Source organism: Dromiciops gliroides, chromosome 4 (genome assembly GCF_019393635.1).
Source record: "Dromiciops gliroides isolate mDroGli1 chromosome 4, mDroGli1.pri, whole genome shotgun sequence".
In the NCBI taxonomy this organism is placed as follows: Eukaryota; Metazoa; Chordata; class Mammalia; order Microbiotheria; family Microbiotheriidae; genus Dromiciops; species Dromiciops gliroides.
In genome coordinates, this window is record NC_057864.1 from 459,496,476 (window position 1) to 459,511,358 (window position 14,883).

General features: G+C 42.7%; 1 protein-coding gene and 1 long non-coding RNA gene across 5 annotated transcripts in view; one reads left to right on the forward strand and one right to left on the reverse strand.

Moving 5' to 3' along the window:
* Nucleotides 1–6,599, reverse strand: part of RHOT1 (ras homolog family member T1) — a 69,030-nt gene extending 62,431 nt beyond the window's left edge. For 3 of the 4 annotated variants that reach the window (XM_043964281.1, XM_043964279.1, XM_043964277.1), the window contains exon 1: nucleotides 6,153–6,338. In XM_043964281.1, coding sequence (XP_043820216.1) covers nucleotides 6,153–6,189 — 37 coding nt within the window. In that variant the 5' untranslated portion in view covers nucleotides 6,190–6,338. Of the gene's footprint in view, nucleotides 1–6,152 lie in introns of all 4 variants that reach the window. The other variant, XM_043964280.1, reaches the window with a different exon arrangement.
* Nucleotides 5,467–14,883, forward strand: part of LOC122726522 — a 43,517-nt gene continuing 34,100 nt past the window's right edge. The window contains exon 1 of the long non-coding RNA XR_006352796.1: nucleotides 5,467–5,551. This is a non-coding gene — a long non-coding RNA (uncharacterized LOC122726522). The remainder of the gene's footprint in view (nucleotides 5,552–14,883) is intronic.

The following is a 14,883-nucleotide window of genomic DNA, read 5'->3' on the forward strand; positions in this document are numbered from 1 at the left end:
TGGAGTAAAAACAAACTTTCTTATTAGGTTTCCTAGCCAAAGGCCAGGTCTTTTATTTCTTTATTTCTTAATCATCTAGAGCTAAATGACTGGCTTAGATATCATGAAGTGATCTATAAAATCAAAAAGCAAGGGCAGAGTTACTCCCAAGGACAGGAAGCAGGGCCTTAAGATCCAGTTCAATGAAATATGTCACAGTTCAGTTTGAGAGACTGCTTCTAAGTAGGTCACCCTTGAAAAACATAATTTATCACTAAAGGGCAAATTATTGAGACTTATTCAGGCTATATTTACTGCTTTCATCAAAACATCTAAACCTCTAGTCCTGAGTAGCAATAGAATTCTTGATATCTATGAAACAAAAACAGTATTTCTGGGGCCAGTCATCACCTTGACTCTAAGAGCCCCCCTGGCTATTTCTCTTGATAACAAGTAGCTCTCTTTTTAGCTCCATTTCTCTATGATGTCCTGCTCTTCATGTTTACCTACATCTTTCATTTTAAGTTTTTGCTAGGTGCTTCCTAAACTATTTAATTAGTATAATCCCTGAAAAGGTATCGCCTGTTTTCCTTTAAAAAAAAAGGTTTGGGAAAATAGCTTCATATTAAATCATAAGAAATTCTATAGTTAACTAATTTTTCAGGAAAACTGATAGAGAATAACTTCCATTCTAGAAGCGAAGGGTTCTTTCCTTCCAAATCAGATCACTAACACTCCTAACTTTTAGAGGGAGAAAAAAAACAGATGGGGAAGAAGAGGTAGGTAATGGTGATACTTGCATTTGTTGGAAGACTGAGACAAGCCCTCAGGAAGATAGCAACTTAAAGAACTGCAAAGGCACAAATATCTAGTAAAACAGCCCCCTGCTAGCCTGTACCTAGAGCCCTCTTTCCCTTACTCTCCTATGTTTCAGGATGTACTTGGGGCTACAGAATTTGACCCCTTTCTCCTATGATGGCACTTTCTGACAGTCAATCCATGAAATACATTTAGCAAGAGCCTAAGAAGCCACTTTTTCACTTTACTGGCCAGACTCTAAGAAAAGCACATCTATCACAGGCACGCAAAGCTGAAGAGAAGCAATAGGGGATAGAATCCTAACAAAATTAACCTCATGAGACTAGATTTAAGGGAGGCTAGAAATCACAAGTTATCACTTTTTGATGACTGAAGGGAATCTGGAAGAATGTTTTTCTCTTCCCCTACAACAAAGAAACTGAAGCCAATTTAAACCACTTGGGGGGGGGGGGGAACCACATTCCATTAAGTGAAAAGGACATTTCCATGTACTTGATGAAATCTGACCCACAGCTAAATAGAACAATGATATTTTTTTAGAGCATGGTTTTTATTTCCATTTAATGTAGTTTATGTGGCTTGAATTCAAACGGTTTCAGGACTCTAAACTGTTTCATTCACAGCAAGAAGATCTGTTAGAGATTCTTTAGGTCAATACAGTTTAATGCAAATTCTAGTCAATTTACAAGGAAATATAATGCCCGGAATCTCTGGCTTTTAAGTTTAATTTTAATAAATTTTGTACATTTTTAAATGGAGTTAATAATGATCTGTTTATGTACAATTAAAATTTCTGTATGATACTGATAAGTTTCTGACTTCCTCAGTGATTTAATGACTATTAATGATTAATGGCAATGTTGATACCATTCCATCCAAGTTAAAGGTCCCATTCTTCTCTCTTTAATTTTGCAGGGAATAAACCTTATAAAAGGGTTTGAGTGGGCCTTGTTGGGAAGTGTCTGCTGTGTAAAAGTAAAATGTATCAATGGATGGCAGCCTCTTAGGCTCTTTTGGAAGCTATCTTATTTTCTAAAATTCCACTTCCCACTCCCAAACTCTTCAAACCACAAAGACATAAGAAATCGCTTAATATTGGACTTTGGACAGGTCATTCATGGTCATTTGTCACCTCTGCACAAAAGTAGTCCTGGAAGTTCAACGAAAGCAGGTTGACAGTAATAAAATATTTCCCTTATAGACAAGCAACTCCCACTCTCCGCATTCCTCTCACAGGACACTTTTTAAAAATACAGACCTTAATAAAGATCTCGGAGTGGTTTTGTTTCCCCCATCAGGTTTTTGGGTCTATTAATAACAATAATGATAATAATAACTAGCATGTATAGAGCACCTAAACATTTGCAAAAGTATTGCACAAGTATTACTTCATTATATCCTCACAAGCAACCTGGGAAATAGTTGCTGTTATCATTCCCATTTTACAGTTCAGGAAACTGAGGCAGGCAGCAGTGACAGAGCTACAACTACTAAATGTCTGAGGCTGGATCTGAACTCAGTGCGAGGACTCTATCCACTGTGCCCCATGTGCTATATGGTGTGTCTAACTTCTCTTTACCTAGCACTACCTAAAGAGAACCTGAACACTAGATGCCTTACCATCACAGTCGAAGTTCTTTAATTAGCTATAACAGCATCTGAGTGAGGGAATTAATCTCTTTGGTCCTCAGTTTCATCACCTGTAAACTGAGCATCCTCAACATCAGGCAAGTTCAAAACCTCTTCTCTTAGATCCAAAAAGATGCCAAGGCAGGTGTCTCCTTGAGGCAGACCCCATAACCTCTTGCCTTCTAGAATCCATATGCCACATAGCTGCCAAAACCTTCCTACGGTGCAGGTCTAACAATGTTACTTGAAGCCTGAAAATGTTCAGTGGTTTCTAATTGTGAGGATCAAAAATAAACCTTCCAAGCTGGAGCTGAAGGGCCTCCACAGTCTGACTCCAACTTGCCTTCCCGGAGTCTATCACAATACTCTCCTTTATTCATGCCACATTTCCTGCCAAACTGGCCCACTAACTAGGCCCCCAACTTCAAATTCCTTCTCCTGCCTCGCCAGTCTGACTAAGTCACCCTCCATTCAGGAATGCCCTCCCTCCAGTGTCCTTCAGTGTCTCAGATTCCTCAAATTTCAAGGCTCAACTCAGGTACCACTTGCTTAGTGAACCTTCCAAACCCCACTCCTTCTTGTGGTGGATGCTCTCTCCTCCAGATTATCTCATATTCACTAGTTTTTGCACATGTTGGCCCCCATTCCCCGGCCTCCAAGGTAGGGACCCCTTCCTTTTTTGTCTCACACATAAAGACATTTAATAAATGCCTGTTAAACTTAATTGAATTGTAGGCCTCAGCATTTCTTAAATTAATTTATCCATGGAACAATTTTGAGGTTTAAATATGTTGGTAGAATCTATAAATACTGGTCCAGGGAGTCTGTGGCTATCCTATACCAAAAAGAAAAGGGGAGCAGGGACATTGTGGAATAAAGTAGAAGAAATCAAGGTTACTTTCATACCCCAAATTCTGGCACACACATATCTCTGATACCTGCATATCATAATTAATATTTAAAGGGATGATACCTTGAATATAGAAATTTCATGGAAACACTAGTCATATGGCACAAACAGCAGTAAACTGAACCCAATGTTGAAAACCCTAGGCTACTTGACTGCTAAGGTCTCTTCTTCTTGTAGTTTCTGGTATGATTTTGATTAGATGATTTGGGCTGGGGGAGGGGGAGGGCAGGCAATGAAGGTTAAGTGACTTGCCCAGGGTCGCACAGCTAGTAAGTGTCAAGTGTCTGAGGCTGGATTTGAACTCAGGTACTCCTGAATGCAGGGCAGCTGCTTTGTCCATGGGGCCACCTAGCTGCCCCTTCTGGTATGATTTTGAATAATTAATTAAACTGACATTTCAGCTAGGAAGTACTCACTTCTAGTATTAAAAATCTGAAAGATCTTCCAAGAAAACACAATTATATTTCTTTAGAATATCATAGATGAGGGCAGCTAGGTGGTGCAGTGGATAAAGCACCTGCCCTGAATTCAGGAGGGATCTGAGTTCAAATCCAGCCTCAGACATTTGACACTTACCAGCAGTGTGACCCTGGGCAAATCACTTAACCCTCATTGCCCTGTAGTAAAAAAAATGTCATGGGGTGCTTCAGGAGTTACTCATGCCACCCTTTTATAAGGAGCCACTCCCTCCTCAAAAATAATACGGGGCAGCTAGGTGACACAGTGGATAGAGCACAGGCCCTGGATTCAGGAGGACCTGAGTTCAAATGCAGCCTCAGACACTTAACACTTACTAGCTGTGTGACCCTGGGCAAGTCACTTAACCTCAATTTGCCTCACCAAAAAAAAAAAAGTCCCATTTTCCTTCAGGTATTTCCTCAAGTTTTCTGCATTTCTCCAAAGGCACCTTAAAAATCTCACTTCACACATCACACAAATTATACTGTATATATTTTCACATTTATATGGTTAAAACTTTCCCAAAGCACTTTCAAGTTTATATCCTATCTCATCACTACTCTTTTTAAAATACTGTATCATCAAATATCAGCAAAACCAAGCCAAAGCAAAAACAACAGCAAAAATTTTCAAAAAATAATCGCCTCAGACAAGTTGAGAGTTATAAATAGGTTTTTCTAGATCATCTATTATTTCTCATGGTCACCATACCACTCAATACTCTAGCAAGGATTTAATATATGATAGCAGCTCCTTGAACTTTTGAACAAAGTCCATGCAAAATAGAAAGGCTGAGGCATAAACATAAAAAAAGACTAAAATCTAGATCGGCAAAGGAAACAAACCAAAAACTTGGATAAATTAATTTATAAATGTCTATTTCTGAAGCAATACTTGGGGGACAATTGAGGCCACTGTGAAGGAACGTAAAAATGTTACCCTGGAGTTGCTGCTCTCCACTAAGACACGGTTCAGCTTGGTTGATGAATACTATGTAATTGTGATTTCCACAACGATGTATTTAAAAACAAATGCCATCTCTCCTGCCCACTTTGTTCTTAATATAGTCCCGTTCATTTAACTCGCCCAGCAATCCCAACAAGTCAGTGCTCCTCTGTTTCTTTCCCAAAAGTGGAAATTACAATCCTCTAGGTCCTTCAAGTGTTTCTGGGTGATAAGTGAAAATGTAGGTATAAAGGGGGCTAGGAATTGGGGGGAGGGGCGTTGAATGAAAGGGCTCTATTTCCTCAACAAATGAGCCTATTGGATATTCTTTACTCCCTCAAGTTATGGCTGGAAGATACTAAATTTCTACAAAGATTTTGTATAAAGTAAATGTGGAATACAACTCAGGGTCCTGATACCTTAAAAAGAACTCGCTTACTTTGGGTACATAGGGGAAATGGGGAAGACTCTTCCGGGGACCCCAAAATAGACCTGTGACCTTGCCTCAAGGCGGCCAAGCTGCCCCCCCCCAGACCAAGTGGACCGGGCACCCTCCCCCAGGTGGATCCTCTGCCAGGACACCGAAGTGTACGAAGAGGTGGGTCTGGGAAGGAACGGGGGTGCAGGAAGGGGGGAGGAACCGCAGGGAGGTCCAAGAGGTAAGGACTTGGGGGAGGGGACCAGGGGATGGCGTCAGCAAGCCGGGGGAGGGCGGAGAGGCTGGGGAGCCTTAGAAGCCAAGTGAAAGGAGCCCCAGCAGGCTGGGGGCGCTTGGGGGCCAGGGGAGGACGACGCCTGCAGAGTCCGGAGGTGAGGGCTTTGGGGCACCTTGGGGGACTGGTCCAGAGGCTTGGGGATTCTGAGAGAACGGGGGAACCAATGAAGGGAGCCCTGGGGGGCTGGGGAGCTTGAAGGCTAGTGGAGGAAAAGGACTTGAAATAAAGGGGGGGGCGCTTGGGGACTAGTAGAAGGGGACTAGACATGGAAAGTGTGGTGGTGGAGGGGGCTTGGAGGCGTGGAAGGGGGTGACTAGAGAGTGGAAGGGGGCCAGCAGACGGGAGGTGTGGTTAGAATGGGGGGCCTTGAGGGCCAATGACTTGACATAGTAGGGGGGGCTTGGAGACCAAAGGAGGGGGTCCCTGGGTGCTGGGTGCGGCCCAGCACGCCCATGGTGGGGGCTGGGGGCCTCGGGGACCTGTAGAGGGGGAGTCTTGAGATAGTGGGGGATCTTGGGGGCTAGCGGAGGGGGTCCTGAGATAGTGGGGGGCTTGCGGAGGGAGGTCGTGAGATGCAGAGTCTTGGGTACTAGAAGGGGGGGTCCTGAGACGGTGGAGGCCTTAGGAGGGGTCTCGATTGAGAAGGGGTCCCTGCGTCCCGGGGGTCCTCGAGGGCGGCTGGGCCCCGGACTCACGCTCTCCCACCAGCAGGATCCGCACGTCCTTCTTCATGGCGGCGGCGGCTCGGGGCGGCCCGGCCCGGCCCGGCTCTCCCGGAGCGGAGCCGGCCGCTGCGATCGCTCGTCCCGGGCCGCACCCCGGCCCTCCCCGCTCGCTCTGCTCCTCTGGGCTCGGCTCGGCTGGCTCGGCTGTCCCCTCCGGCCCCGCCCCGCGGTCGCCGCCGCCGCCGCCGCCACTGCCGCCGCCTCCTCAGGCCGGCTCCTCGGCCCCTCCGCTCCTCGGCTGGGCCCGGGCCGCGCAGGCTCCTCCTCCCCACGGGTGGCGGCGGACGGCGGGTGGCGAGGGACAAACGAGCTCGGAAAGCGAACGCTCCGCCTTCCCCTGCCCTCCCCACAGAGAAAACGGAGCTTGCAGTGCCTGGGAACTGGACTGGGGCGGTCAGGAGGACAGAGACGCCCCGGGCGGGGCCCGCGCCCCAGTCTCCCTCCCTCCGCGGTGCTCGCGAGGATCATCACGTCATACTCCCCTCCTTTCTGCTGGTCCTGGAAGAGCAATTCCCACCCTTCACTAATGCTAATCCCAACCCGTCCCTGTTCCTTCTCCACGACATTGTTTTTGTGCTCTCACTCTGGACCCCCTTTTTCGCTACGGGCATGTTCGGGGATCCCCAGTCCTTTAGATAGTCAGATGATATGAGAGAGAGAGAGAGAGAGAGAGAGAGAGAGAGAGAGAGAATTTAAAAGCCCTCCCTTGATTTGCACTTAATTAGTATTTGTTCAATCGAACCCAGAGGTCAAGCAAAACATCTGTAAAGCGCTTTGCAAACTTTAAAGCGCTGGGTCGACTTCAGCTGTTTTTATGACTATATTGGCGAACGCAGGGCGTCGTAGGGGACAGAGAGCCTGGAAGGACGGCGGCTAACTCCTGGCTCTGACTCTCACCGGCCGTGACCCTGGAGAAGTCACTTCTAAGGGACTTCCCCTGCCAGGGCTCCAGGCAACCATCGGGGAATGTAAATTGCAGGGGGATCTCCTTTCACTCGGGAATTTTCCCGTATTGGTGACTTTACAAGTCCGGTCCCTATCTCCACAATAACCATTCCATCTGTCTCCTTCCCTTTGAGACCTGGCTCCACTCATCTCTACACCTCGAAATCTGACCCCACTTAGCCACTAAAACAAAAGTCGCCTATGACCATACTTGATAACTTTCCCCCCAGTCCTCGGTCTCCCTAATTTCACCGTTGACCAACAGCCTTCGTAGGAAATAATCTTTCTTCTTTTGACTTCTCTCCCTACCTTTCCTCTCTCTCCTTGGGCTCCTGGTCTTCCCAGTTCCTTAAAGTGGTTGCTTCCCAAGGTCCTGACCTTGACCTCCTTTCTCTGTGAATTCTCTTCACTCCCACAGCTTCCACTAAACCTCAGTATAAATGACTCACAAGCCTCTCTCTGCCTTTCTGACCTCTCTTTCATACTCAAGACCTACATATCTGACTGCCTACAGTAAATTTCCACCTGATTCTTCAAACTCAATATGACTGGAATTAATTTTTTTTTTAATTCTGAGTTACTAGAGATAGTTGGGTTTTGTTTTGTTTTGGTTTTTTTAGTGGGATAGCGAGGGCACTGTAGGAGGGATTTGAAATGAAAGTAATGTCAAAATTTTTAAAAAGTAATAATTTTAATGAAATAAAATAAAAGTGAGCTATGGGGTGGTACTGTGAAAAGAGCAGAAAACTCAGAATTAGAAAGAGCTAAGTTCAAATCCTGCCTTTGTGACCTGGGGCAGTGCAGGGCTCCATGGGCTCCAGTTTACTCATCTGTAAAATGAAAGAATTGGACTATAGATACTGCATAGAACCTTAACTTCTGCTCTCGATAGATGATCCTATAAACTCATCATCTTTTCCTCCAAATAGTCTCCTCCTCCTTCGCATCTCTCATGTGTAATCACTTACCAAGCCCTCTTTATTCTACCTCTTCCTTCCTTCTCTAATCCCAGTACAGCTGGCTGCCCTAACACAAACCTTCCTTACATCTGCTCCACCTATTTCTACAATTCTTCCCACCTCCACTCTCTCCCCACCATCCGCACTTTGTTTTGTTGGTTTTTGTTTTGTTTTGGGTTTTTTTGCAGGGCAATGGGGGTTAAGTGACTTGCCCAGGGTCACCCAGCTAGTAAGTACCAATGTCTGGGGCTGGATTTGAACTCAGGTCCTCCTGAATCCAGGGCCAGTGCTTAATCCACTAAACCACCTAGCTACTCCCCACCCCCACACTTTCTATTAGCTTCCAGAATAATCTTTCATAACCAATAGATTGGGTCTTGTCCTTAGTCTTGCTCAAAAATAGTGACTCTATTTCCTACCCTGGAAAGGTCAAATTCCTTTGCCTGGGATTTAAGATGCTCCCCAGTATAATGCTTAACATATGGGAGGCAGCACATAGTATAGTGGAAAGAGCAGTGACTTAGGAGTCAGAGAACATGAATTCAAACTCTACCCCTGAAACCCACTATCAAATGACTATGGACAAAATACTTCAATAATAATAATTAATAATGATAGGAACAGCTAGGTAATGCCATAGTGCATAGAACACCAGGCTTGGAGTCAGGAAGACCTGAGTTCAAATTTGAACTCAAACACATACTAGCCGTGTGATCCTGGGCAAGTCACTTAACCCTGATTGCCTCAGTTTCTTCATCTGTCAAATGAGCTGGAGAAGGAAGTGGCAAAGCACTTCAGTATCTTTGTCAAGAAGACCCCAAATGGGGGCAAGTCCAACATGACTGACCAACAAAACATTGATATGGTGTCCACTGTGTGCCAGATCCTGGGCTAAGTGATTTACTGACATATCATTTTTACAAATATTATCTCATATCCCATTCACTTCCTTTCATCTCTGTTTTCTCATTTATAAAATGAAGGGAAGGGAAGGTCATATGAGGACACTTCCAGCCCTTGATCCAACCTTTCAAATCTCAGTTCATATTATTCCCTTCACTTTCCAATCTAGACAAACTGTATCTCATACATACTCTATATCTTGTTTTCCCACTTAGTTCATTCTGTTCCTTGTACCTGATATGCCCTCCCTTCATCCTCCTTGTTTGTTGAACTCCTGCCCACTCTTTAAAGCCCAAACCAATGCTACCTCATCTGTGAAATCTTTTCTTTTAACTTTCCACTAAATTTGTCATTCTAAACTTAACAAAAATCAGATTTAATGAGCATTTCCATATGTATGCATGTGCATTATATAAGAGAGAATTGTACATGAAATTGGACATTTCTATTGTGTAGAATTTCTTAATCTTAAATATGTAATTGCAGCCAGGTCCCAATTAATGTGCATAGTGAACCCTGTGAAGTGAATCATGTGTATTGGAATTCACACTATTCAAAGTTAGAATTATGTAAAATATAGTTATATTAGTTCAAGACCAATGGAAATATGGAGTGCAAACACATCAAGGAATTCATGGTTCTCACTTATTAGAAACTGATGGGGGGCAGCTAGGTGGTGCAGTGGATAGAGCACCAGCCCTGGAGTCGGGAGTACCTGAGTTCAAATCTGGCCTCAGACACTTGACACTTACTGGCTGTGTGACCCTGGGCAAGTCACTTAACCCCAATTGCCTCACTAAAAAAAAGAAGAAAAAACTGATGGTAATCTGATTGTTTGCCATCTTAGGGAGGGAGGAGGGGAAGGAAAGAAAGAGGGATAAAAATTGGAACCCAGAACTATAAATAAAATTTTTTATTGTAAAAATAAAATTTAAATTAAATTAAAAAAAGAAACTGATGGTAAATTCAATATGCATCTTTCAAAGCTGCCTTGCTGGGGGCGGGCAGCCAGAAGTACCTGAGTTCAAACCTGGCCTTAGACACTTGACACTTATTAGCTGTGTGACTCTTGGCAAGTCACTTAACCCCCATTGCCCTGCAAAAAAACAAACAAACAAACAAAACTGCCTTGCTTACTTGTGACTCCTGGTTTTCTGTCCACTTCTCATTTAGTGGGGAGAGACAGGGGATCCTATCCTTTAAGCCTCTCCTTCTTCTACCCCTCCCCCAATCAAAATAAAGACAAAATTCTGTGTAAAAACAAAAACAAACGTGACTCCTGGGCAAGTCACTTAACCCTCATTGCCCACCCCCCCCAAAAAAGACTAATTTTGGGGGCATCCAGGTGGCACAGTGGATAAAGCACCAGCCCTGGATTCATAAGGACCTGAGTTCAAATCCGACTTCAGACATTTGACATTTACTAGCTGTGTGACCTTGGGCAAATCACTTAACCCTCGTTGCCCCACAAAAAAACAAAAAAATAATAATAATAAAAAAAAGATTATGGCTAGTTCAAAATGGATTGCTGGTTTAGCATATATGCTTTGGGGGCATGGTTTCATATTGCTTTCCAGAATGCCTGGAACAATTCACAGCTCTATCTACCATCTACCATCTACCATGGTACCAGGTACCATGTACCTGTTTTTATGAAGACCTTTTTTTTTTTTTTTGCAGGGCAATGCGGGTTAAGTGACTTGCCCAGGGTCACACAGCTAGTAAGTGTCAAGTGTCTGAAGCTGGATTTGAACTCAGGTCCTCATGAATCCAGGGCCAGTGCTTTATCCATTGCACCACCTAGTTACCCCCAAGACCTTCTAACATTATTCATTTTCCTTTTTTGTCATCTTTGCCAAAACAATGAGTGTGAGATAGAACTTGAGTTGCTTTAATTTGCATTTTTCTAGTTATTAGTGGTATGGATTATTTTTTAATATGGTTGTTGCTAGCTTGGATTCCTTCCTTTCAAAATGTCCTGTTCATATCCCTGGACCATTCACCTATTGGGGGATGACTTGCTTTCTTATACATTTGAATCAGTTCCTTATTTATCTTAGAAATAAGAACTTTATCAAAAAATTGCTGCAAAGAATTTTTTCCTGGTTAACTGTTTCAAATTTTAACTGCATTGGGTTTCTTTCTCTATCTTTTTTAATCTTATATCATCAAAGATGTCCATTTTATCTTTTATAATCCTCTATATCCCTTGTTTGATCATGAATTCTTCCCTTATCCCATCTATCTGAGAAGTAATTTCTTCTTTGCTCCACTAATTTGCTTATGATGTGACTTTTTAATCTCTAAGTCATGTATCATTTAGTGTTTATCTTGGTATATGGTGTGAAATGCTGATCTAAAACTGATTTCTGCCAAACCTCTTTCCAGTATTCCTAACAGTTATTGTTGAATAGTGAGTGAGTTCTTATTCAATATCTGGGCTCTTTGGTTTATTGACCACTATGCTTGTGTTCATTTGTTTCTATGTGTTGTATACTTAATTAGTTACACTGATTAATCTCTGTTTTTAACAAGTACTAAATAGTTTTGATGGTTATTTCTTTGCAATATAGTTTGAAGTCCAAAACTGCTAGTCTCCTTTATCATTTTTTGCTATTATTTCCTTTGAGATTCTTGAACTCTTTTTCTTCCAGATTAATTTGGTTATTTTTTTTCTAGCCATATAAAATCATCTTTAGGTAATGTGACTGATATGTTATGAAATGAGTAAGTTAGCTTATGTAATATTGTAATTTTTATTATATTAACTCGGTCGACCTTTGATTTGTTTGTTTTCTTTGGGTTTTTTTGGGGGGTGTACAATGGGGGTTAAATGACTTGCCCAGGGTCTCACAACTAGTATTAAGTGTCTGAGGTCAGATTTGAACTCAGGTCCTCCTGAATCCAGGGTCGGTGCTTCAGTTACTGTGCCACCTAGCTCTCCCCTCAGTCTATCTTTGAGCCATAAAGTCTTCAATGCTCATCTCTAACCTCCTATGATGCATAGCAGATGTTTCATGAATGCTTAGTTGATTGATTAATGCATTGTTGAATTGATTTGAATCGGATGACAGGTGATTAATAAACACTATTGATTTTTCCCTCACTATTGTTTTAATTTTCTTATTCCTTATCATGATTTTATCCATTTGTGGTTTGTTCATAGTACTCCTGTACTTCAGTTTTCTCTCTATAAAATGAGTATAAATACCAAGTTCCCTTTCTTTTAAAAAATCTCTTTATTTCCTACCAGGCTGCACTCTTTTGGACTTCTCCATCATGTCCTCATGCCTGGTACCTTCTTCCTGTTCCCCCTTTAGATTGTAAGCTCCTTGAGGTCAGGGACTATCTTTCTTTATTTGCATCCCCAGCAATTAGCATATAGTAGGCACTTAATAAATGTTTATTAACTAACAAATAAGTGATTCAAAGAGCTCTTTGTCCTGGTGCCCAATAAGTACTTAATTAATTTATCAATTGAATCTTCTCTGAACTTAGCTAGACTAGTCTTTAGACTTCAGGTAAACAGTCTATCACTTGGCTCATTGTGAAAGTATTCTGCTTGGTAGGATCTGCAGCTCACATAGCCTTGAAGGACCCAGGCTTACCTTTATACCAGCCATATAGATGGAAGACTTCAGTGGATTATCCTAAACACATGCTGATTCCCAGCAGAGAGATGAGGATGGGATCAGGTACTCTGACAAGAAAAGAACCAGACAGAGATATAGTCACTCATGGGGCAGCTAGGTGGTACAGTGGATAGAGCACTGGCCCTGGATTCAGGAGGACCTGAGTTCAAATCCAGTCTCAGACACTTGACACTTACTAGCTGTGTGACCCTGGGCAAGTCACCCCAATTGCCTCACCAAAAAAAAAAAAAAAAAGATATAGTCACTCTCCTTCTGAAGATGATAAAAGAGTGTGGTGTCAGAGGCACTGATGGGAGAAAGAGAAATTTTACCCCTCACAAAATACACGTTCGTACTCATTGATATACACACACACACACACACACACACACACACACTCACATGCGGGCAAGCACACACAGCTTTTCTTTAGCTACTGAGAGTAGTAATAAGCTTTAAGGGATTTTAATGATCATCTAATCCAATTGAGTGAGAAATCCTCCCTCAGATGAAACTACCCTCTCCAAACTTACCAATAATCTTTTCATTGCCAAATCCAATGATATTGCCTCAATTCTTGTGTTCAATCAACTCCATAGCTTCATGTTACCTACCTCTGCGATAAGACATAAACTTTTCTGTTTGACTTTTAAAAGCCTTCATAACATGACTCCAACCCATCTTTCCACTCTCATTGGACATTATTTTCCCTCCCATGCCCTGGGAATCATCCAGACTTGCCTAGCATAGTGTCTGGCATTTAGTAGGTGCTTCTTTCATATCCAAAATGAGTTCCTCCACTACCACCTCCTTCGGAGAGGAAATGCCTTGTCCAAGGTCATCCTGTGCCAGGAAAGATGCTTGGTGGATTGGTTACAGCTCAGGTGTTCATTTAGAAAAGTACCTTACACTATTTATTTCACACAGTAAACGCTCAATAAGCACAGGTTGTTAATAATTTATTATTTATTCTTGGGAGGTAACGTAGTCTAAAGGGATAGGGTCTTGGACTTGGAATCACAAGCTCCTGCCTCTGAGGATTGCTGCCTGTGTGCAGCAACCACTGGCTCTGGATTTAGTCAATACATGATTATTAAGCACCTACTGTATGCCAGGGAAAATTTTAAATCCCCACTTTGATGCTTAATCCCCATGGGTCCATGAACAAGACATTAAACTCCTTGGGCAGTTTCATCTACAAAATGAAAGTATGAACTAGATGACCTTTGAGGTGCCTCCAAGCCCTAGACTCATGACCTTGGCCAAATAATTTAATCTCCCTAGTCCTCATTTTCTTCATTTTTGAGATGGGAAGGGGAGGACTTAAACTAGATGACACCTGACAATAGGTCTAGCTTCCTGTGAAGCTACTTTATGGCTATGTGACCTTGGTCAAGTCACTCATTTCTCTGAACCTCAGTTTTCTCATCTGTAAAATGAAGCTAATAACCTGTTTACCTCACAGGGAAATGATTGGGACTTAAAATCAGGAGAAGCAAATGAACTCCCTTAGTAACTTTTTGAGAAGCTGTGTGATATGGTGACTAGATTGAGGCCAGTAAGTGACAGAGTGGAGAAAACACTGGACCTGGATTCAGGAAGATCTGAGTTCAAATCTGACCTCAGATACATATTAGTTGTTGTGACCCAGAGCAGGTCCCTGGACCTCTGTCAGCCTCAGTATCCCAGATTATAAAATGGGACTAATAACAGTATCTCCTTCCCAAGGTTGTTGTGAGGAACAAATGAGATAATATTTGTAAAGCACTTAGAACAGTCCCTGGCACATGATAGGTGCTTAACAAATATTAGTTCTCTCCCCCTGCTTTGAGCCTTAATTTCCTTATCTGCAAAGGGATATATAATTAGAGTACCCACTTTACCAGGTTGTGAAGATCAAAGGAAATAATGTACATAAAGCAATGAACTGGCAAACCTTAAAGCACCATGTAAATGTGAGCTATTATTATTCATTAAAAAGTGTGATTTTTTTTAAAGGTATAGGGGGCAGCTGGGTGGAGCAGTGGATAAAGCACTGGCCCTGGATTCAGGAGGACCTGAGTTCAAATCTGGCCTCAGACCCTTGACACTTACTAGCTGTGTGACCTTGGGCAAGTCACTTAACCCTCATTGCCCCACCCCCACCCCAAAAAAAACCAAAATTGAGAAGAAAAAAAAAGGTATATTCTTGGATTTCCAGTGGCAACAGAAAAGACTAGGACTGTGGTATTTTTGGTTTCTCTAACATCCAGTCTTTGTAGT